At 45.4% G+C, this 24,143-nt stretch overlaps 1 protein-coding gene across 1 annotated transcript in view; it reads left to right on the forward strand.

Annotated features, from left to right (window-relative positions):
• Xrcc5 (X-ray repair cross complementing 5) overlaps positions 1 to 22,904 on the forward strand; it is a 99,245-nt gene extending 76,341 nt beyond the window's left edge. Inside the window, exons 17-21 of the mRNA XM_052749815.1 lie at positions 4,282 to 4,391; positions 6,584 to 6,680; positions 7,856 to 7,923; positions 21,727 to 21,798; positions 22,654 to 22,904. Coding sequence (XP_052605775.1) covers positions 4,282 to 4,391; positions 6,584 to 6,680; positions 7,856 to 7,923; positions 21,727 to 21,798; positions 22,654 to 22,668 — 362 coding nt within the window. The 3' untranslated portion in view covers positions 22,669 to 22,904. The remainder of the gene's footprint in view (positions 1 to 4,281; positions 4,392 to 6,583; positions 6,681 to 7,855; positions 7,924 to 21,726; positions 21,799 to 22,653) is intronic.
• The last annotated feature ends 1,239 nt before the right edge of the window (positions 22,905 to 24,143 follow it).

Consider the following 24,143-nt stretch of genomic DNA (forward strand, 5'->3'; position numbering starts at 1 on the left):
AGCTCTGTAACTGCTGGAGAAGCAGAGAAAAGCACCTGGTGATCAGCCATTTCTTTCATACAGCAGGACAGAGGAGCCAAAGCGTCAGCCAGCTAGGAAGGAAAGTTTGTCATTTCTTGATTTTACTTTTTAAAAAGATGGCAGGGAAATGGGACAAGCCCCAGTTCTTGTTCACATCTCTCCCTAATATTCAGTATGTAAGGCATTATCAATCCCAGCTGTGCCCTGGTGTTAAATGGTTCGTTATAGTCAATGAACCACAAAATGGTCTAGGTAAAGGGGCAGAATTCAGAATGGGGCCATATGCACTGGCTTACAACTGCCTGCTTCTAGAAGGACAGAATGCAGCTCCCTGTATTCACTGGGTTTGTTGGAAGGCTGCTGTGTTTATTTGCCCGAGTTTCTCAGTCCTGTGGAAAGGACAAGGCAGTCAGACAGGTACACATGAGAGACTAGATCTGCATATGTTCACAGGTCCTGAGGACTTCAAGCTCAACTAGAAACTGGGTGTTAGACATCTTCATCTTCTTCACCATGCCGCCATTGCAGGTGGAGGGTCGGCTTTGATTTTGATATTCGCTTAGTTTGAGTTTGAGTATTTTCTCTAAGCTGCTCTCTCTCTCTCTCTCTCTCTCTCTCTCTCTCTCTCTCTCTCTCTCTCTCTCTGTGTGTGTGTGTGTGTGTGTGTGTGTGTGTGTGTGTGTGTGTGTGTGTGTGTTGCGGGGGTGTATTCTTTCATATTTCAGGATAAAACAGGTAGGGAGGCTGTGGTTTTTGTGAAGCACTTCAGTACCTCTCTGCATTGTGTACTCGTGAACTAGCTGCCGTAAGTCTTACCCCAGTCCTTGGTGTTTTAACATGTGCTTCTTTGTAGTTTCCCCCTTGTTTTGTGTGTGGCATTCTGGGGCAGCACACTATGGTGCTCATGTAGAGGACAACTTGGAGAAATTGACTCTCTCTTCTCATCACTTGGACTCCAGGGATTGAACTCGGCTCGTCAGGCTTGGTGGCATGCATCCTTACCCACTGAGCCATCTCACTGGCCCATTTCGTAGCTTTTTTGTAAAAGTTTAGATGTGGACACTTTTCTTCTTTATTTCTTCTGTTAATGTCTATGATCCAAGTCCTGGTTTTTATGTTCCTTCTGACTATTCCTTCTTGGTCCCCTGCAGCTCTCATTCCTCCGTCCTCTTTAAATATTGTCATTCCCAAGGCCTCGGCCTTGGACCCTTTCTTCTTCTGCTCTTTCTCAGGAGTCAAGCTCCACCTTCCTCACACGTACAGACTCTTGAAATTTCCTCCCTCCAGTTTCTCTGTCTAAGTTTTACTCCTTTCTCTTCCCTTACCCTTGTCCACTCACTCTGGGCGTTCCCCACCTCAATTCTTCATACTTAGGGTTATTCACTCTCTCCCCCCTCCCCCCATGTGTGGTGTGTGTGTGTGTGTATACATGTAGATGTGTGTGTGTATACATATGGACATATGGGTGTATATATACCTGTGGATGTGTGTGTATAGAGGCCAGAGGTTAACTTTGGGTGTCGTTCTCCATCACTTTTCACCTTATATTCTGAGATAGTGTCTCTCACTGAGCCCAGAACCCACCAGTCTAATTAGGCTACAGTAGCTACCCAGGATGCCCTAGGGTCCTCTATTTACAGGGGTGCTGGGGAGCTGAACTCACATCCTTGTGCTCACATGGTAAGTACTCTGACTGAGGCATCTCCCTGGGCTCTGTTGGAAAAAAGCCAACTTCTACTTTTCATTGCTCAGTTAAGAGCCATGTTCACTGATGATGCCTTCTATAATCACCAAGAATTTGAAAAAATTCAGCCCCATACACAGTTTTTCAGATAAGTTAACATTATTTCACAACATTCATAGTCCTCTTCATATTTACACCCCATTATTACTATTACTATTATTATTATTGTGTATATTATATTCCCCAGTAGACGATACAGTCCTCAAAGGGAAGGTGTTTACCTTCAACTTAATTGAATCCTAAGGAACATAGCATCACGTCCTGTACACAGTAGTTGCACAATAAATACTAACTGGGACAAGCTAATGCAGTCGCTGTTAAATGAAGCAAAGAGAAATAGTTAGATTACAGCTTCCTAAGATTCTTCATTCTCATCTCGGAAGAAACGGAGGACTTGGAATATTTGGGATTAGTGTCGTTGACCTCTCAAGGGGTTTATTTGTGCCTAGATATATAATACATATAATATATGTAAGATCTATATAGTATATATAAGATATATAATGCCAGGCGAACTCTATATTGGACTGTCTGCGAAAGGAAGCTGTTGTGAGCTGCGTTAGAAACACCAGGCTTTACCTTTGCACGCGGAAAAGAGAAAATGCTTTTGTTTGCTTTGAGCTTCTTGTAGATGGTTTTGTCCTGCTGATAATCAGGGTTGTATTATTTACCTCAGAAAGGCTATCGGACCATGCCGTCTGTCCTTTGCATTGTACTTGGATATTAATTTACTGCTGGAGGACACATTGGGGGAGGTTTCTGAAATTGCATAGGGAAGTGTTTCTTTAATCCTCAAATTTGTCAAATGCTTTATAGTAATGGAGATCATAATCTCCGGGTTGGTAGGAGAGATGGAATGGTTCCTGGGGATATTTTTTTTCCTGAGAAATGGCTATTTTAGAAAAATGCTTTATTCAGGTTTTTTTTTTTTTTTTAAATCCTTTCCACATGCTTTAAGGTCCTCAGGAAATGAGTAGATGGCGTTGATTCAGGTCTTTTGAAAGACACTGAACAATGCTCTGGGTCTCTGATTCACAGTTAGTGGCCTTGAGCCCTCACAGGTGACTCTTAAAAGCAGTTTGCTTTAGTATTGCGCTCTCACATACATTTTAAACAGACTGTTCAAATGAGGTCATGATTTTGGGAAATAGCAGACTTAGAATATTGTGGCCATGCCGCATTAAATTGTCAAGCAGCCAGGCAGTGCGTGCTTTCAGGGACGAAGCAGAGTACACCTTGAGGCCATGACATTCATGTTTCATTGGTTTCTGCGTCAGCTTAGGTCAGGGCAGGTTTCTCTTCTCCTCTGCATTTTTCATACTGAAGAATTCCTTTTGTCTTCGTTTGTGAGGCAGCTACAAGTTGCAGCTTGCCTTGAAAATGATACCATTAGCAATGTCTTTCTGCTTTCTGAGGCATGTACACGTTGCCTGCTAACACCTATTGCTCATTAAGTGTCCAGAGCTAGTGCAGTGTGAGAAGCCCGGGAAATATCCAGGTCCAGGAAGGGCATAGATATAGTAATGATTGCTCATTCTGATGATGAATGTGGCCTGCTCTTCCCTAATGTGATCTGGGATTGGTACCAGGTAGGTTGTCCCCAGCTCATTACTTTGCATTGCCTGGTACTATTTGAGTTACTCTGAGTCTCAGAGTTAGGGGAAGAACTGGAGGATAAATTCCCTGTGAATATATTATGGAAGGTAGTTTTGAATTGTTCAAAATAAAAAAAAAAACCAACAAGCAAGAACACAACAAAACATCCTACTACAACCTAGTGTTTGACACCCCAGAATGAATGCTTAGCTGTAATTCTAAGCACTCTAGAAATTTAATTTTATTTCTTGACAAGTAACAAGTATTGCCAGATTTCTTTTTTCAAAAGATTTATTATTTTTAATTACGTATATGTATGTGTCTGTGTGAGAGTATGTGCATGTGAGTGCAGTGACCACAGCAGCCAGAAGAGGGCATCAGCTTTCCCTGGATCTAGAGTTACAGACTGTTATGAACTACCCTATGTGGGTGTTGAGAACAGAACTGTGGGAGAGCAGTATGGGGGCCATTCTGGTAATTCATTCTCTCTCTCTCTCTCTCTCTCTCTCTCTCTCTCTCTCTCTCTCTCTCTCTCCTTCCCTGCCTCCCCCCGCCCCTCAGTCTCTCTCTCCTCTTGGTCTCTCTCCTTGGTTTTTCAAGACAGAGTTTCTTTGTGTAGCCTTGGCTGTCCTGGAACTCACTTTGTAGACCAGGCTGGCCTCAAACTCACATAAATCCACCTGCTTCTTCCTCCTGAATGCTGGGACTAAAGGCGTGCGCAGCACCAAAGTTCTTAAATATAGACTTCTGAGGTAGAATATTGCATCTTATCCCTCTGCACAGAAACTTGGCTGTATGCATCCAGATTCCGAGTCCCTTGAACACGAGGTCACCCTTACAGTTGTGCACCAAGAACTGTGCTGTGTTCTCACTAGCATCCCTCACATCTAAGAGAATACATTTATTGTCTTACGTTCTAGCGAGTCTCCAGCTAATAAGTCGCATCGAGCAGTTTTTGGATACCAATGAGACACTGTATTTTATGAAGAGTATGGAGTGCATCAAAGCTTTCCGGGAGGAGGCCATTCAGGTAACCGCACTCACCCATCTTCTGCCCCGACAGCAAGGGCAGAGGCAAGCAGCACCCCCAAATAAGCCTGGGTTTCGGGAGCGCCGTCCTCACTGTGAACAGTACAGTGTGCCAAGTGGTGTGACTAAATTCACTGCGGCTCTCGTTATCATCACTCAGGAGGAATGGAGGCAGTTGGGGGCGGGGCGCAGATTCATCCCTCAGAGTTAGCTAAGCTTTTTGTGACACCAGTGTCCAGGCTTCATGCTCCTACTTAGAGAACCGAGGAAAGTCCCATTGTAACCTCTGGTAGCCCTGTCATTATAAAGGATAAGCCAACTCTTTTAGGACAATTGTTCGGAAATACATATTAGTGTGATTGTTGAGGGGGGTTTTACAAAGACGAGTAGGTGTGTGAATACCAGAAGAAACAAAGAACCCGACAGACAATGGTAATTTCCCAGGGTTTTAAGTGGGTTTTCTTCGTTTCATTAGGAACTTTTAGAAAATGCTTATGCTGAGTAGTGGTGGCTCATGTCTTTAATCCCAGCATTTAGGAGGCAGAGGCAGATGGATCTCCAAACTGGAGGCCAGCCTGCTCTACAGAGCAAGTTCCGGGACAGCTAGGACTACACAGAGAAACCCTGTCTCAACAACAACAACAAAAAAAAAAGAAAAGAAAAAAAAAAGAAAATGCTTATAAACCTCTTCCAGATAATTTATGGGCCTTTATTCCTCTAAGCAAGAAGTGAGCCAACTTGAAGTAGAAAGTGTATTTTTAAAGTAGACATAGTTGTAGAGTGTGTTTCTTTGCAGGTGCTGATTAAATATTTGCTGAATGAACAAATTAATACTTGAATAATGTAGGTTCATACAAAGAATGACAAGAAAATGAGAAAATGTCATCAGAAGTAGATGATCCAAAAACCCTAGAAATTAAAAACAACAATTTGGAAAAGTAGAAGCCAGGGAAGACTAGGGATGCCTCAGAGGAGTGGGGAAAGAATCGGCTAAATGGGGAGAAGTAAGATGTGTTGCTTTTCAACCCCCTCCCCCAGGCTTCACGGAGCTTCCGACTTTGGTACTTATTGCCACCACAGCTCCGGAAGAATGTCGGCCAGCAGTGTGGGCCTTAGAGAAGGGAGAGGGCTAGACTCTGGCTGTGCTGCCTCGAGGGCGCTGTGCTCACAAGCTAAGCGGGATCAGTGCCGGTTAGGACTTGGGTGGACCGTCTGTCTCTGTAACCTGGTGTGGATGAGGCATCACCACAGCAGAGGTGGGAGCAAGATGGAAGAAGAGCAGGAGAGACTGCGGACGGATCGGTCCAGCTCATGCAGACCTGCTTTAAGCAGGAAAATTAGGTTTTTAAGGAACCTGAAATTCATATAAAGAAACAAAGTATCAAGTGACTCTTTGCTCCTTCGGCCCTCTTAAATTTCCTGATGTATAATGGATGTGTTTCCCTTTTCTCCCTTTCTCAGTAGTTTCCTGACTACTGACATGGTCTCAGTTGTCCATACTGGCTTAAACAGCTCACAGTACAGCTGAGACTGGCCTTGAACTTCTCACTCCCTTGCCTCCATTTCCCCAGTGCTAGGATTATAGGTATGTTCCAAGGAGTGAAGATGAGTATGTTTCTTAATTTAAAAAAAAAAAAAATATATATATGTATTAGATATGACATCCAGAAATATTTATAATTGAAATAATACGATGAAATTTACTTTAAAATTACTCCCAGAGCTGTGTGAGATAGGGGTGTAAACAAACAAGATTGGTTGGGTTGCTGCTGGAGTACTGTAGGTAGCTCAGTGGGAGAGCACTGGACCAGTGTGCACGAGGTTCTGTGTTCAGTCTCTGGTAATCACGAAAAGAAACACAGATTGGATAAATTGACAGTTCTTGACGTCAGATGGTCAGCGTATTGAGCTGCATGAGCATTTATAAAGTGCTGTTTTGTTTGAAGTTGTCTGCACTGGAAGTTAAAAACAAAGTTCTAAGCTGCCAGAATCTGTGTGGCTCCGAGCAGCTCTGTGCCTTCCGGGGATACCTGTCTTTCTGGTTCACACAGACCAGAGCAGTCTGAGTTGCTAGTTTCCGGTTACCGAAGTGCATTTTGTTTCTGATGGATTCAAGTCCAGAGCATTGGTCTGGAGCTGAGCTTGACTTCGTGTTTGCCCTGACTTGCCTCTTCTCCCCTTGCCCACCCCCAGTTTTCAGAAGAGCTACGCTTCAACAGTTTCCTGGAAGCCCTCCGAGAGAAAGTGGAAATTAAACAATTAAATCATTTCTGGGAAATTGTTGTTCAGGGTAAGGTGGTCGTGTTTTCTTCAAATATTTATGCTACTTAAAAATATACATGAAACTTTCCTTTTTACGTTTTCATTTTCATGTGTGTGGTGTACCTGTATGTGCATTTGCAGGGTTTTTTTTCTTTTTTTAAAATTAAGAGATTTTCTATTCATTTTACATACCAACCACAGATTCCCTTGTCCTCCCTCCTCCCACCCACCCCCAGCCTTCCTCCCCAACCCACCCCCCATTCCCACCTCCTCCAAGGCAAGGTCTCCCATGGAGAGTCAGCAGAGCCTGGTACACTCAGTTGAGGCAGGTCCAGGTCTCTCCTCCCTGCACCAAGGCTGTGCAAGGTATTCCACCATAGGTACTAGGCTCCAAAAAGCTGGCTCATGCACCAGGGATAGATCCCAATCCTATTGCCTGGGGGCCCCCTAAACAGTTCAAGCTAAACAACTGTCTCACCCATCTAGAGGGCCTAGTCCAGTACCATGGGGGCTCCTCAGCTATTGGTCCGCAGTTCATGCGTTTCCACTAGTTTGGCTGGTTGTCTCTGTACTTTTTCCCATCATGGTCTCAATGTCCCCTGCTCATGGAATCCCTCCTCTCCCTCATCAGTTGGACTCCTGGAGCTCAGCCTGGCACCCCGCTGTGGATCTCTGCATCTGCTTCTGTCAGTCACTGAATGAGACCTCTATGAGGACACTTAGGGTATTCAGCCATCTGATCACCAGAGTAGGCCAGCTCAGGCACCCTCTCGACTATTGCCAGTAGTCTATGGTGGAGTCATTCCTGTGGATTCCTGGGAACTTCCCTAGCACTCTGTTTCTCCCTATTCCCATGGTGTCTTCATTTATCATAATATCTCTTTCCTTGCTCTCCCACTCTGTCCCTGTTCCAGCTCAAACCTCCCATTCCCCTATGTTTTCATCCCCCATCCCTTGCCTTCCATTACCCCTTGTAGATCTTATCTGTTTCTCCTTTGCTGGGCGATCCATGTATCCTTCCTAGGGTTTATATGCATGGGCATATTTTGCTTGAGTGTGCGTGTGCGCGCACGCCCGTGTGTGTGTGTGTGTGTGTGTGTGTGTGTGTGTGTGTGTGTGTGTATGTATGTATGCACACACACATGGAGAATCCCATGGTTGATGTAGAGAAGCATCTCCACTGTTCTTCACCTTACTTTTTAGATGGAGTTACTCTGATCACCAAGGATGAAGGCCCTGGAAGCTCTGTCACAACTGAAGAAGCCACAAAGGTATTGAAAGCTCATTCCTCGCTGTCTGTAGATGAGTTACACCGTGAGGAAGCTGCTAACACTATTCCTCACCAGCCACGCCAGCTGCTCAGCTGCAGCATTAGAAGAGACGTTCAGTCCATGCCTTTTCCCATGGTTGTTTCTAGAATCCCTGTAGTAGCTGCAGAACTGTTGAACTCCGGTGTGTCTCCTGCTTAGCCCAGGTCCTAGTGAAGGCTGTGGAGTACGACTCTCCAACCCTCTCTTCCCCACCTTAAATCCCCCCACCTCCCAGATAGGGTTTCTTTGTGTAGTTTTGGTGCCTGTCCTAGATCTCACTCTGCAGACCAGGCTGGCCTTGAACTCACAGAGATCCGCCTGGCTCTACCTCCAGAGTGCTGGGATTAAAGGCATGCAGCCCCAACTTAAATTTTTTAAAATTACATTTTAAATTTATTTGGTGTGCGTGTGGTGGAGTGGGCTGCATGCCATGGCGCATGACTTGTGGCACATGGCGCACGTGTGGATGTTAGATACAACTGCAGGAATCAGTTCTCTCCTCCCACCATGTGGGTTCCAGGCTTGAGCTCAGGCCGTCAGACTTGATGGCAGACACACTTGCCCACTGGGCCATCTAGCCGCGCCTTCCCCGTCTCCTTAAAAACACTGGTTAAACAGCGGGGCCTGGGGACATAGCTCAGCGGTAGAATAATGGCTAAAACAGTATGCACGAGGTACTGGGTCTGTTCCCCAGCACTAAACATGAAACTAAGATAGGAACCACTCCAGAGGTTCTGCTGGTTCAGACAGGTCTCAGCAGTGGTGCGTTTGAGGTTTTAAAGCTATTTTTGTGACTATAATGTCGAACTGGTAGAAACGCTCCTAGTCTAGCACTGGGAGTAGCCAGGTTTTTCCGTGAAAGACCTCACGTATCCAGCAGCCATGAGCTTTTGATTGGCACATGTGTTAGGCTAAGGCCTCCTTGTTTGATGTATTGAATATTAAATCCGACTCAGCTGTCAGTCAAATATATGTAGCTATTTAGTGAAGTAATTCTTCTTTGTACCTCAAGGTTGTAATGAAATTTGTATGAAATTAAATTGAACAGCTCAGAGTCCATAGTTTATAACCTTCTGCGTCAGTCCCAGTCACTGGCTGACCTCGTCCCACCAGGACAGTACCTGGCAGCCGGCGGTTGACTCAGCTGCTGTGTGCCAGTCCCTGGGCTTGGATGATGATGGTGCCTTGACCCCTGGGAGCTCAAATGGTCAGTTCCGGGAGCACAGGGCTGGCGTGAGACCGGACATAAGCACGGGTGTAAAGGAGAGCTCGGCCTGGGGCTGGGAAGGGAATGGCCGGGACAAGAGTGGGAACATTTACTGTTTGTCTGACTTAAGGTCACATGGAAAATGCTATGAGCTTGCAACTCAGAAAAGAAATTAGACACGGACATTAGAGAATTATTTGGGTAAGACGTTAGCCAGCAAGAATGAAGAATTTTTACTAAGTATTTTGATTTTCAAAGTTTTTTTTCTTGTTTATTTTTTATTTGATTTTTTTTTTTCTTGAGACAGGGTCTATACCTAGGCTGGCTTTGATCTCCCTGTATAGCTAAGGAAGACCTTGAACTTAAAAACAAAACCTCTCTGTGTGTGTGTGTGTGTGTGTGTGTGTGTGTGTGTGTGTGTGTATACCTGTTTAAGTGTGTGTTAATGTGAATGCAGGCACACTCATGCTTGACATGGGTGTGATAGAGGACAACCTTGGGTGTCACCCTTGTCTTCCACCTTGTTGGAGGGAGGACCTCTTCTTGCCACGGCCTCCACAAGTGTCTGGGGCTTCGGCTGTTTCTGCTTCCCATCTTACTGTAGGGGATTACAGATGATCACCGCAGTCTCCAGTGTTCATATGGACACTAGATTACAGATGTGCACTGCAGTCTCCAGTGTTCAAATGCACACTAGGATTATAGATGTGTACCGCAGTCTCCAGCATTCACATGGACGCTAGATTACAGATGTGCACCATAGTCTCCAGCACTCACGTGGACACTAGATTACAGATGTGAACCACAGACTCCAGTATCACATGGACACTAGATTACAGATGTGCACCACAGTCTTCAGCATCATATGGGCACTAGGTTACAGATGTGCACCAGTCTCCAGCACTCATGTGGACACTAGATTACAGATGTGAACCACAGACTCCAGCATTACATGGACACTAGATTACAGATGTGCACCACAGTCTCCAGCACTCATGTGGACACTAGATTACAGATGTGCACCACAGTCTCCAGCATCATATGGGCACTAGATTACAGATGTGCACTAGTCTCCAGCACTCATGTGGACACTAGATTACAGATGTACACCAGTCTCCAGCATCACATGGGTTCTTAGGATCCAAGCTCAGGTCTTCATTTGTGCGGCAAATACTTTACTCACTGGGCATCTCCTCAGCATGGCCTTGAATTCTGATTTTGCTGCCTCCATCTCTGAACTGCTGAGATTACGTCATCACACCAGTGCATGTAATGCTGGGAATTGAACCCAGGGCATTTGCTTGCAAAGGAAGCATTCCACCAACTGAGCCACGCCCCCAACCCCACCTCACACTCTGCAAAAGTTTTTGTTAAAGAACAGGTATGGGCCTACCCTTGAGAAGTAAGTGCTTAGAAGAATGCTCTGTGGTACTGATTATCGTTGGAGTGCTCTACAAATGCCTGTAGCCACTTCAGCCACAGTCAGTAAGTACTGAGTGCCATGGGCTTGAGAATGTCTCTCAAATGTTTGGTTTTATTTCTACTTGTCATTTTGTACAATGCTGTAACATTTCTCCCTTAAACCAAACAGTGTCAATCAAGGGTCTTCAAAGAAACACACACACACACACACACACACACACACACACACACACACACAGAGGGAGGGGGAGGAGAGGGAGAGGGAGAGGGACAGATTGTATCTGTTTAACCCAGACCTTTAAAGAAAAGGAAATTCCAGATGTTTTCTGTGTTTAAGCTTGCCTTAAAGTTAGACTAGAGAATAAAAAAGTGACCTGTAGTGGGAAAATGCCAATCATCTTATTGTATTATCTACAACGTGATCTTCTTATAGAAGGAAGAGTACTCTGTTTTCAGGTTGTTTGCCTCCACTTGCAGGCACACACAAGCTGATTGTGGGTACAGGCTTTTACCCCAAGTGGAGTGATGGAGGACCTCAAGTTAGACACTGGTAAAGACAGATACTTTGATTGCCTTCATCCTCCTTGATGATGGGTGCTGGCTGCCACTGACCCATGATCTTATAAAGTTTAAAGATACCAGAGGGTAACCCTTCAAAATCAAAAGTTCTCTCAAGATGGCATCCTTAATGAAAAAAATAAAATCTCTTGTCAGTTTCTGTTCCCAGCAGATGCTCAGACTCATCTGGACAAATCTATGCAGGTTATAAGGAGGATGGATGCTTTGGGTCCTGCCTCTCATCACTGTTACTAGTCTGTTGTCCAGCACACAGTAGCCTGGCTGATTGGAGGTCAGGCAGGGTTTCTGTGTCACCGTCTTTGAAGAATTCCTCCAGGGAATTCTTGTGTTTGTTGTGTTGTTCAAGGCCTTCGCCTGATTGGATGAGGTTTACTAACATTATCAAGGGTGTTCTTAAAGTCAGCTTTTATAAATGTGTATCTTACCTACAACACAGTCACAGTAACATCTAGATGGCACTTGATGGAGCAGCTGGCCTTCAGGCCTAGAGAAGTTGGAGTAAAGCTATGCCAGTCAGCACTTGCTAGATACAGCAAATCCATGTATAATTTCATTTTAGTCGTTATGCATTATGAAAAATCTGTCATCTAGGTGAGATTGACTACATATACTAGTTTTTACAGGAAATAGGGAATGCTGATCTTCAAAAGGTAGGCTTTCTTCCCCACAGCACGTCTTAGCCAAAAATATCACACTTCAGTGAATACAGAGTTAGTGAGGGAAGGCATCTAACAAGAGAGAATACCTTCAGATTGTGTGAGACTCACTCTGTATTGTACGTGTGAGATCTTCTTTCACATTAAAGAGCACTGAGCCTGTGCATCAGGAGTTTTAATGTCTGAGAATTAAGCTTTAGAGAGAAAGTTCAGCTAATTGCTAGGATAAGGTGGAGTCCTTAGATGATTCTAACTTCACCAGGACCGACTCCAGGTGTAGTGTAAGACAACTCGGGGGATGTCGCCATCTTTAGTAGAGGTAGCACAGTGGGTAACAGGTAGGAGAAGCTCTGCTCCTGTCACTGGGTACCTGGTGCCACCTTGCTTGGTGGACAGCGTTTCTCTACCAGCAAAACACCAGTTTATGGCAGATGAGAACCAGGAGATGCAGCGGAATGCTTGGAGTACTAGTTCTGTGAGACACACTTTGGTATGCATTGTCTTATAGCCTCATAGCCTCTGCAAAAGTGTGTTGCACATCAACCTTGTAGACTCTCTTTTGCATCTAGAAAACATAATTTTCTTTCTTTTCTTTCACATTTTCAATGCTTCTACCTACCTATCTACCTATCTACCTATCTACCTATCTATCTATCTATCTATCTATCTATCTATCTATCTATCTATCTATCTATCTATTTTGGTTTTTCAAGACAGGGCTTCACTGTTTAGCCCTGGCTGTCCTGGAACTCACTCTGTAGACCAAGCTGACATCAAATTCAAAGACCTGCCTGCTTCTGCCTCCCAAGTGCTGGTATTAAAGGCATACACCACAACCACCTGGCCCAATTTAACATATTTTGTGTGTGTGTGTGTGTGTGTGTGTGTGTGTGTGTGTGTGTGTGTGTGTGTATACTTGTATGTGGGGGTACATGTGCCTGTATATGCAGGGTGGCCAGAGGAGGATATCAGCTGTCCTGCTCTGTCATTCTCCACCATATTCCTTTGAGGCAGGGGACTGTCATAATTTTGCTGTGATAAAATACCCTAACAGAAAGTAACTTAGGGGAGAAAAGGTTTATTTCGCTTACAGTCCACCATTGTAGGAAAGTCAAGGCAGGTACCTAAAGCAACAGTCATAACCAGTGAAGAGCAGAGAGAGAATGAATGGATACATGCTTAATACACTCACCCAGCCTTCTCTGTTATTACACAGTCCATGTTCCCAAACCAGGGAACGATGCTGCTCACTTTCAGGCTGGGTTTTCCCATGTCCATAAAGGCAGGCAGGACAGATTTGCCCACAGACATGCCCACAGGCCAACCTGTTCTAGACGGTCCGTTACTGATATGATTTTCCCAGGCAGTTCTAGGTTGTGTCGGGTTGACAATAAAAACTACTCATCACAGGCTCCCTCACTGAACACAGAGCTAGGCTGGCACCCAGCAAGCCCCAGATCCTCCTGTCTAGCTCTGACATCTCTGGGGTTTCAGGTACATGTAGCTACTCCTGGCTTTCATTGTTTTTTGTTTTTTGTTTCTGCTAGTTTTTTCGAGACAGGGTTTCTCTGTGTAGTTCTGGTGCCTGTCCTGGATCTCGCTCTGTGGACCAGGCTGGCCTCGAACTCACAGAGATCCGCCTGCCTCTGCCTCCCGAGTGCTGGGATTAAAGGCGTGCGCCACCACCGCCCGGCACTTTCATTGTTTTTAACTCATTTTTTTCATACAGTATATTTGATCATGTTCTTTCTTCTTCCCCACTCCTCAGATCTTCCCTACCCACCCAACTTCATGTTCTGTCCCTCTTCCCTCCTCCCCCAAAAAGATAATAAAACTGAAAAAAGAGACAATAAGACAAAAGAAAGGAAGGAAGAAAAGAAGAAAGAAAGAAAAAGTGGAGTTTGTTTTAATTTGGCCAACTGCTCCTGGGCTCGGGCCTGACCTGGAGTGTGGCTGATGCAGCCAGTGGCACTCCGTTGGAGAAAACTTTCCCAACAGGCCTCAGTTGCAAATAGCTCCTTGGTTAGGGCGGGACTTTGTGTCCTCTTCCCCTCCTCGGTGCTGGGATTTTATCTGGCTTGAACCTATGCAGGTCGGTGTGTGTGGTGCGTGTTGTAACAGTCTCTGTGAGTTCATATGTATTTCCGTCCTGCTGTGTCTGGAAGACACTGTTCCCTTGGTGTCATGTACCACCCCTGGCTCTCACAATCTTCCTGCTTCCTCTTCCCTGAGCCTGGAGGGGTGGGTGTGTTCCAGACATTTAGGACTGAGTACTTAAGACTCCAGCTGCACATTGTCCAATTGTAAGTCTGGGGCCAGTTCTCATCTACTGCAGGAAGAAGCGTGTTTGATGAGGGTTGACCCGTGTGCTGATCTGTGGGTGTAGCAGTGTTCTGTTAGGGTCATTCTATTTCTGTGTCCCTTTAGCAGAATAGTAGTTGATTTTCCCCTAGGCTTCAGATTTTCATCTGGCTTCAGATTCTCGGCCACTTTGGCCGTGTCTAGTGTGGGTTCCATCTCATGGAGTGGGCCTGGAACCCAATCATTAAGTGTTGATTATTGCCATAACCTGTGTGCCATTATTGCACTGGTATATGTCGCAGGCAGGTCACACCTGGCTGTTCGTGTGGCTGCTGGGATCTGAACTTGAGTACTCATGTGTATGTGTATGCAGCACGTATTCTTACTCACTGAGTCGTCTTCGTAGCCCTTAATTTAGTATTTACACCAAGTGTTTACATGGTGCTATTTTGACTTACAAAAAACTTCCACAGTGTATGATATTCATTTAGGACATGCGTATCTGTGTATGTATACGCATCATATTCAGGTAAGAGTAGGAAATAATAGGGATGAAATTTGGTATTTATTTTACTGTAGACAGTGGTTTCCATTACCCCTCTGTGATCTTCACAGTGACCTGCCAGGAACTGGCGAGATTGGAATACCATCCAGTTACCACTGGGAACCAAGCCCACGAAAGGCTCAGTGGAGTTAGACTGTGAGCTCTTAGAAGCAGCAAGAAGATTAACTTGTCATTTTTCTGTGCACTGCACTGGGCCTCCATTCCCGAGTGAATGAATGGTCTTAAAGTGGAACCTTTGACCAACAATCACTAAAACACACTTGTCCCCATCTGCTTCATTTCAGCCAGGAACTGGCACCGCCAAGAGGCGCCCGCAGTGACCTAAAGACCGTAAATAGAGCCTGAACTGTAATTTACCTTTACAGTGCATCCTGTCAGTATCGGATGTACAGAATTGTGCTTTCGTGTCTGTCTTAACACCAGTGAACCTTTTTTCTATTAAACGTGTTTTTATGGCCGGGGGGAATGCTTAGTGGGTAAAGCTTAGGACACGATGAACTAAAAGGGACTCTGTGGAAGGCAGGGACTAACACTCAGAGTTGTCCTCTGACCTCCTCACGCACAGTGTGGCATGTGTGCACCTGCACACTCCCGTGTGTGCGTGCGTGCATGTGTACACACCATATGCATACTTACAAAGATTTAAAAAAACATTTTAAAATGGCATCTGTTGGTTTTGTGAGAGAAAAGTGCACCTGTAGATGCTAGTGAGAAATGCAGATTTAGACTCTGGCTGAGGGAAACCGGTTCCTCATGGCCTTCCCCCCCCCCCCCCCCCCCGAGTTGTGTGTGTGTTTGGTTTTTGTTGGTGTATGGGCCCGTGTTTGTATATGTGTGCATATGGGGTTGTGTGCATGGAGGTCAGAGATCCATGTTAGATGGTCTCCTCGATCGTCCTTCACAGATTTTTTTGAGGCAGGGTCTCTCGCCGAGCCCGCTGCTGACAGATCTGGCTTGGCTCGGTTCTGATGCTTGTGCAGCTGGCGCTTTAACTGGCCGAGCCGTCGTCTCCCCAGCCCTGCGTGTGGTGTTAGTAGGAGTGACATGTTTCAGCTGTTGGTGAAATGCGAACCCTTTGGACAGGCGCTGAGTATTCATTTACATGGTGGTCCAGTGCTAGCTTTGCCCCTTCCCAGATAATCCGTTAGGAAACCCTGACTAATCAGAAAGATGGAAGAACCAGCCCTGTCGTCCATCCACGTTCTTTCAAGATATTTACCACAAGCTTTTTAAAATGAGCAACCTGTCAAATCCTTGCTATGAAATGTTGACATTTGAAATAACTATCCAGGGATGTTCACTTGAAGTGAAAATTAAGTGGTAACTTTATGCAACACCTTAAGGAGAGTCACTGCTGTCCAGTATGTTTTAGAAGTATATGGATTTTATGATTCTTTGAGAAATGGAGGTACGTCTGTCCTGCTACAGACATGGAAATGTATTTCACAGAGATAACTTTGGTGTTTCGTGGCTATAACCCTGCAACTTGGGAGAAGAAGGCATGTGGAGCCAAGGCCAAGACCAACTGGGCTGCCCATGTCAAAAAGAAAAATCATTCATAAATTTGGATAGGCACTCTGAAGTTTCCCGGCATCTCTTTTCCATTTTGAAATCTAGGTGCAAATACTGCTCTCTGTAATTCATTTAATGTCACTGTGACCCATTGATATTTTTGCTGAACTTGTTCTATTCTTAGCTGGGAGTGTTATGCCTGTCATCAGTAGTTCATGGAGTATTTCCATAGGAAATCACCGGCTGGGAATCCTGTTCTAGGACCTAGAATCCTGATGAAGGATTCTAAGACAACGTCTAGGAATCATTTCTTTGGGTACTATGTAGCCCAATGGCAGTGTACTTGACCAGCATGCATAGGGTCCTTGGTTTGGTTGCCAAAAACCAAAACAAACAAAAAACAAAGAATCGTTTCTTGTTTATTTTGTGTGTGTGTGTATGTTTTGCTTGTATGTATGTATGTGTACCGTGTGCATGCCAAGTGCCCTTAGAGTCAGAAGAGGGTATCAGATCCCCTGGAACTGGGACTACAGACAGCTGTGAAACTAACCCAGGTCCTCTGGTTGGGGAGCAAGACCTCTTAACCTGTGAGCCTGGCTCCAAAGAACTGTTTCTTTCTGGGCATGGTGACACATGCCTGTAACCTCAGTCCTCATGAGGCTAAGGTAGGAGGGTCCTGAGCTCAAGGCCATCCTGAGATGTGCAGCAAGACCCTGTCTAAAAAAAAAAAAAAAAGAATCATTTCTCTAACTGGTTGGTGGTCTCTGTTGGACTGTGACCATTTCCTTTGTTTATTTCTGCTTTAACTTACTGATGTTTTTCTGGATGTTAGGGAAGTAGTGTGTGTGTGTGTGTGTGTGTGTGTGTGTGTGTGTGTGTGTGTGTGTGTGTGTGATATCTCACAGTATTACCTAAATACTGTTATTTAGGTTATTTAAAGCTTAATACTTTTTTGTTTTGTTTTTCTTTTTGTTTTTCGCAGTCTCACTATGTAGTCCTGGCTGTCCTGGAACTAACTTTGTAGACCAGACTGGCCTTGAACTCACAGAGGTCTGCCTGCCTGTGGGAGTAAAGGCATGTGCTACCATGCATGGCAAGCTTGGTAATTTTTTTTTTCTGAGACAGGGTTTCTCTGGGTGTAGCCCTGGCTGTCCTAGAACTCACTCTGTAGCCCAGGCTGGCCTTGAACTCACAGAGATTCACCTGCCTCTGCCTCCGAAGTGCTGGGATTAAAGGTGTGCGCGCCCGCCCCCACCCCCGCCCCCGCCCCCGCCCCCCCCCCCCCCCCCCCCCCCCCCCCCCCCCCCCCGCAAGCTTGGTAAATTTTACATTTAAACTTTTATTAAGGCAGAACATACATGTAATAACATCATGTGTATACAGTTTGATGGATCTTCCATGTGATGTACCTGAATGTTAACTGCCCAGAGGTACCTTCCCAGTCAGAACCTCCTGTCTCCTGCGTAACCACTACCGACTCTGTCCCTTGAGAGCCTTTGTGTCTGTTCCTGGCCTTCGTGTACTTGGAGTCAGAGCTTTTGTGACTTAACGCTGCTGCTCTTTTCTGTGTTCTAGCTGTGTAGTGTCCCTGTTAGGATTCTATTGCAGCGTCCATCCTTCCTCCTGCTGACAGGCCTTTGGTTTGTCTGGAAAGCTGGACATTTGTAAATGAAGACATGGTAGGTGTTCTTGGACAAACTTGTCTAGACGTTGGATGTAACCCCTCTAGTTAGAGCATTCACACTTATATAAACATGGTTGCCTCCCTTAGTTCATCTGAGACTAAACACCAGCCCATGAGCTAGAGGGGGCATTTGGAAATAATTAACTCTAGGATGGTCAGGTCCTTGCCCAGGGCTCCTCAGAAACCAGCAGAGCTGAGGGTCTGGCTGTGTTCTCCACACCAGCCTGCAGGGTTTCTCCACTGCACGCTCTTGTCTTTATGAGTGAAATAAGCTGTGGATAGCATTAGTGAAACCCCAGATTATTTCATGTTAGGCAACCTTGTGTTCCTCTTGACTGGTTTTTGTTTGTTCGTTCTAGGCCAGAGCTCATGTAACCCATAGTGACTTGAACTCGCTTTGTAGTGGAGGGTGACCTTGAACTGCTTAACCGCCCCGCCCCCCCCCCCCCCCCCCCATCCACCCCATCCCCGCCTGCACCTCCTGACTGAACCACCATATCTGACTTTGGTTGGTTGGTGGGTTTTCTTAATTTTTGCTGCTATGGTGTTGGGCACTGGATCAGGGCTTCGCACATACTAGACACTCTGTTTACCACCACGGTCCCGACCTGACGTTCTCGAATACTCTATAGTTATCTGATGGTGCTGGAGTCAGCCCAGTGTAAAGGCCTTGGGGTTTTGTTTTGTTTTGAGACAAAAATCTTACTCTATGGTCCAGGCTGGCCAGGAACTGCCTGTGTAGACCTGGCTGGCTTGGAACTCTGCAGCAATCCACTTGCCTCAGCTCTAAGTGCTGGGAGTGCCACCAGCCCCAGCCCTGTGTTTTTAGCACGGGTGTTGGTAAGGGTCTGACTGTTAGCTTTTAGTCTTAATGGAGGGATAAGACTGGCAGTTCCTATGCAGAGGTTATTGATTCCATTTTTCTGAGTGTGGCCAGCGTTGAATCTTGTGTACTTAGAGATAATACTGTTGATTCATTTTATAACGATATTTAGGTAAGGAGGCTCTTTGTGGTAACCCCAAGTAAATGATGGTGGTTTGGGGAAGGGGAAGCATGTCACCCAAGTGTCCATTCTGTTTTTGCTTCACGTAGGCATATTGCAAAGGAAAAGAATGACAAAAGATGGGAGTGACTCTTAACCCCTTTCTGCTGTGACCTGAGAATTTGGTTCTTTGGCTGAGAAAGCGGGCCCGTCCTCGAGAGCTCACTCTCTAGCTTCCTGGTCACTGCATAGTCTAGAAATGACTTGCTGTTGAAACTGATGAGGGGCGATCTGCAGAGGAGATCAGCCTGGGGCTTTGGGGAGGATAAGGAGGCAGCCCAGCCCTTAGCCATAATCTGCTTATGCAGGAATGTGGAGATCGGTCAGAAACTCAGCTGCAGATGCTCTGAAATTGGTGGAAACTCAGGGCTTTTTTTTTCTTTCTCTCTTTTTTCTGCTGTTCTGCTCTTCCTAGGAATTTGGCCACATCTCAGAGATGTGCCATTCATGTTTAATTATATATATACCACGGCCATACTGTGCAGACCATCCTATCTTAATTTATCCTTTAATTGCAATATGAAGAGGCCTTGCAGGAGGTGGGGCAATGGGAATTGGAGCTTAGAGGATGAATGCCAGGATGCATTAGGGTTTTTCTAGAGTCATCAAGGAGTGCCTGCCACGTTTTGGGTTGCTGGGGTGCCGTATGTAGTGGGTTATTGCCACCGAGCTATGGAGTTTGCCATTTCTTTGGGAGGTGCTGGTTATGGCCCCACAGGGGCATATAGTGAGAACTAGCTCTACCTTTATCCTTTTACCCTAACTAGGGAAGTCTTACTGTATGTTTCTGATATGTGGAAAGTTTTCGGTGTTGGTTAATGATGAGTGGAAGAGGCAAGGCAGGAAATAATCATTTTAGTATAATAATCAGGACAACTATAAAGATTAAGAATCAAGGGGCGAACGTAGCTTATTTCTAACCTTTGACATAGTAAATCAAGTGCAAAACTTCATTTATTGGCAGTTGGCCCTCAGATATCTTTATTAATATCACCCAGAATAAATACATAGACCCAGTGAGACCTAAACCACGTTACAGTTGTGTTCAGACTGTCTGCCCCAGATTTTCTGTCTCTGGTAGTGTTAATCCCAACTCCGCACAGGGTCTAGTGTAGGGTCACCGAAGGGCTATGGGAAGATGCATAATGTCCTCAAGAATCTCAGTCAAAATGGACGTCAAAAAGAAGTGAGGAAGGAAGCCCAGGGGAGAGATGTTGTCCACAGACTGCCATCGCCTCTGGCCCAGGGGAGAGCAGAGCCAGTGAGGCACACCAGCCTCACACTTGCAGCTCTGTGACATGCGTGTGAGCGGAACATGCTTCCAGGAACGTGCTGTGCAAAGCCTCGTGTTTAGTGGGAGACTGGCTTATGGCTTGATAAGGAGACACCTTTGTATCTTGAGTTTCAGAGGTCGTGGTCATACCCATCATTCACAAAAATAACCGCGATTCACAGGGAAAACAGTTTTCATGTTAGGAAAGGGAGAAGACTGTAAGGCCATGCTTTCCTTGTTGCATGGAGGCAGGGTTGAACTGGAAGGCTTGCTTACCACACAGAATAATAACAGAAAGCCATGCCCACCTCCACTGCCCCATTTAAAACACTTCTACAGCTTGTCTCGCTTACCTGGACAGGTCATCTTCTGTGCTGGGACAGGTAGGCCTTAGTCAGACCTACCCCTCACATGCAGGTGCTATATGCCTCGAAGTCTGAAAAGGTTCCTGCTTTTCTGTCTTGAGGGGCAGGATGGGAAATGGTGTTCAGATCATTTCCAGAGCCACTCAGTACTTTGAGAAACCTGGTATCACTCCTGGATCCTTACAGACTTTTCAGTGTCTCTGCCTTTTAGAAGCTCCAGCTCTAAGTACACTGATACAGATTGTTCTCATCTGCCTGTTTTCAAACATTTCTAACACAAACAGAAGGATTTCTAGGGAAGATTAAACAGCCTCCCAAGCTCACCCATTTTGTTCTCTGTGGACATTTGTCCTCACCTAGGTTCAGGAATAGATGACTATAATATTGCTTAATTCTTCTGCTCCTTTCAAAGGAAACCAAGAGGTGCTGGTTTTACTGGGTGGGTGGGTGGGGGGACTTGACTATTATTTTTCTTAACTTGAACATGCCAGCACACCCTCTGGAAGAAACAAAATATCAGGTGTGCACCGTCAGTCACCTCTTTACCAAGCACTGATGTTTCCCCCTCTCACAGAACTCTCTCTCTCTGGTGACAAGTTAGTGTGGACTATCAAACCTCAAAACTAGCCTTCTTGTTTAGAGATGAGAGAGCACAGGCCAAGCCCCTGTGTGCTGTGGGATGGTCTGTATGTCAAATTGCTCTGATTGGTCAATAAATAAAAAAAACACTGACTGGCCAGTGGCTAGGCAGGAAGTATAGGCGGGACTAACAGAGAGGAGAAAAGAAAGAACAGGAAGGCGGAAGGAGAGACTGCCAGCCGCCACGATGACAAGCAGCATGTGAAGATGCTGGTAAGCCACGAGCCACGTGGCAAGGTATAGATTTATAGAAATGGGTTAATTTAAGATATAAGAACAGTTAGCAAGAAGCCTGCCACGACCATACAGTTTGTAAGCAATATAAGTCTCTGTGTTTACTTGGTTGGTTCTGAGCGGCTGTGGGACTGGCGGGTGTCAGAGATTTGTCCTGACTGTGGGCCAGGCAGGAAAACTGTAGTTACACCTATGTCTCAGAGCCTTCCTGCGTTTGTGTGGTCTTTTTGTCAAAAAAGACAAAAGTAATCATTCTGTTGTCATGATCACTTTCCTGTTTATAGTTTCTGGCCCCCAAGGACAAAGCAAAAGAAGACGCAGCAGAGCTTGAAGAAGGCGGTGATGTGGATGATTTAGTAAGTACTTTTAATATGTACCAGGTGTGTAAAGACCCCAAGGTCTGAGCTGTAAATACAGCCACAAAACCTGTCATTGTAGACGTGTGTGTGTGTGTGTGTGAGTGTGAGTGTGATTTCATACACACCAGACGCACCTTGCACTGTTAATTATTACCATTACAATTAATTATTACTATTACAAATTTAATCATATAGGTAATTTCATAATGGGGATTCCTGAGTTCTGTGGTTTCAATTATAGTGTTCATTCAGATTAATCCTTCCCTCTGAAGAACTAAAAGAGAGCCAGAGAAGCTATTCCCTGAGTAGAAAAACGTTATAATTCACTGAAATTGTTCTTAACCAAAAAATAAGCAGTGTAACATGCAGTTTGTGTGGGTTGACGAATACAAACATCCTTTAAAAGCCCACTTCTTCAATGTTCTCAATTAGCTTAATAGAAACAAAGCCAACTGATAGACATTTGCAGTTTCCTGGACTCATCACACCACACTGTGGGTGCCCGGGAAGCTGTGCAAATGTGGGCTTTCACAGCCGTTGTTCATGTGTGGAAAGATCGTGCGTGCCCTTCAGCCTCACATGGAACCCGCAGTGATGACCATGTACCATGCTGTCAGCCTTTTTGTGGGAAAGTTTTTAGGGCTGGAATGAGGAAATAGTTGGTGTTTAAGTCCTAAAATAGTTGGCAGAGAATACCTGTACAGGGTTTGTGTGTGTGTGTGTGTGTGTGTGTGTGTGTGTGTGTGTGTGTGTCTGCCTGCCAGCCAGTACAGCTTCCATTCAGCCTTTCACCAGAGCCGCAGGTCTGAGGGCAGCTGGTTCCCTTCTAAATATGTTGTTCTCATTTTTCAGCTGGACATGATATAGACCATGGATGTATCGGGAATCCAAGAGTGCCATCTCCATGTTGCTGAGAGCTCTGACAGAGAGCATCCTGGAAGCCATTCAGGGGGACCTGAAGCTCTGGCGATCATCCCAGCGGACAACTTGGGAGCAAATCACCCCAAGTCTCTACAGAGTGACCACATACACATATATTACAAGGAATGACTTAGACCCTTTCCAAATTTATAAAGAATGACTATTTTCTGTCTGGCATATTATTTCTTGTGTGAAGTTTTACTCTTTTTGATATATTACAGACATACACTGAAGTTTCTGGAAAGTAAACTTCATTCTGTCTTGGTGTGTTGGTGAGGAATGCTGTCCTTGTGAGGCTATTAGATACTCATGGAGCCATGGCATGGAGTCTCAGCCCTGCTCAGGCGTCATTCACCAGGTCTGCTAGCAGCAACAACAACAACTTATGTAAAGGGAGCAGTAGTGTTTAGTTTTACCAAGTAAGGGAGTTAGAAAAGTCACAAGTAATGACTGACCCAGTTGTCTTTCTCTTAAGATTTTCACCACCACGTTAGCTCATATTCTGGTGGCTTTCCTTTGACAGGGTGGGAAGGGGCGCACAGTCGCTCTGTATGAGCATGTTAGCTCAGACAAACAGTGTTCTCATATTGGCAAACTGGGAAAAAGCAAGGCTTGAGAAATTCCCTCAGTAGTTAGAATTGTGTCGTTCCATTGGTCCTGACTTACAGGTGTTTCAAAAGGAAGCATGGCTGAAATGCTTTTTCCGTAATTTCACAGTCCGTCTCTTCTCTAAGTCAACTTTTATACATCTGGATGTTTTGCTTTCCCACGTAGGAAACTAGCAAAGTGCTGCTTTCCTTCCTTCTGCCCTCAGGCCTTTCCCAGGTTCTTGCTCCCCTTCCTTGATAACCTCAACCATCGTGTGTCCTCAGCAGCCTGTAGATGGTCATGAGTGGACTTCATTTGTGGATGGTATGCTGGAGCTGTGAATGGCTCAGTCCCCTGTGGATCACTGCTGAGTGTATGCAAAAAAGTGTCCAGTGCAATGAAAATGAAAACTGAAAATGAAATTTGGTTCATGCGTGAACTGACAATGGTACTCCCAAAGCAAGTGCCACACTGTTCAGGAGATGGTGGTGAGGTTCACAATTGGGCCCTTGGGATCTTCTCCTCGATAATCTGAACACTAGTGTCAGACTTGATGTCTAGGTGCCCTGCACACACACACACACACACACACACACACACACACACACACACACACACACACACACGCCTCTTTGAGACAAGGTCTCACTATGTAGCTCTGACTGTCGTGGAACTTACTCTGTAGACCAAGCTGGCCTCAGACTCAGAGATCAGCCTGCCTCTGCCTCCTGAGTGCTGAGATTCACCACGCCCAGCTCAGGTACCCTTTTAAAGCATTCCCAGCCAAGTACAGCCAAAGCCCAGGGGATGCATGTGACTTGCTGAGTCAGTCC

The sequence above is a fragment of the Peromyscus californicus genome, unplaced genomic scaffold, assembly GCF_007827085.1.
Source record: "Peromyscus californicus insignis strain IS unplaced genomic scaffold, ASM782708v3 Scaffold_21__1_contigs__length_65335640, whole genome shotgun sequence".
Taxonomy (NCBI): Eukaryota; Metazoa; Chordata; class Mammalia; order Rodentia; family Cricetidae; genus Peromyscus; species Peromyscus californicus.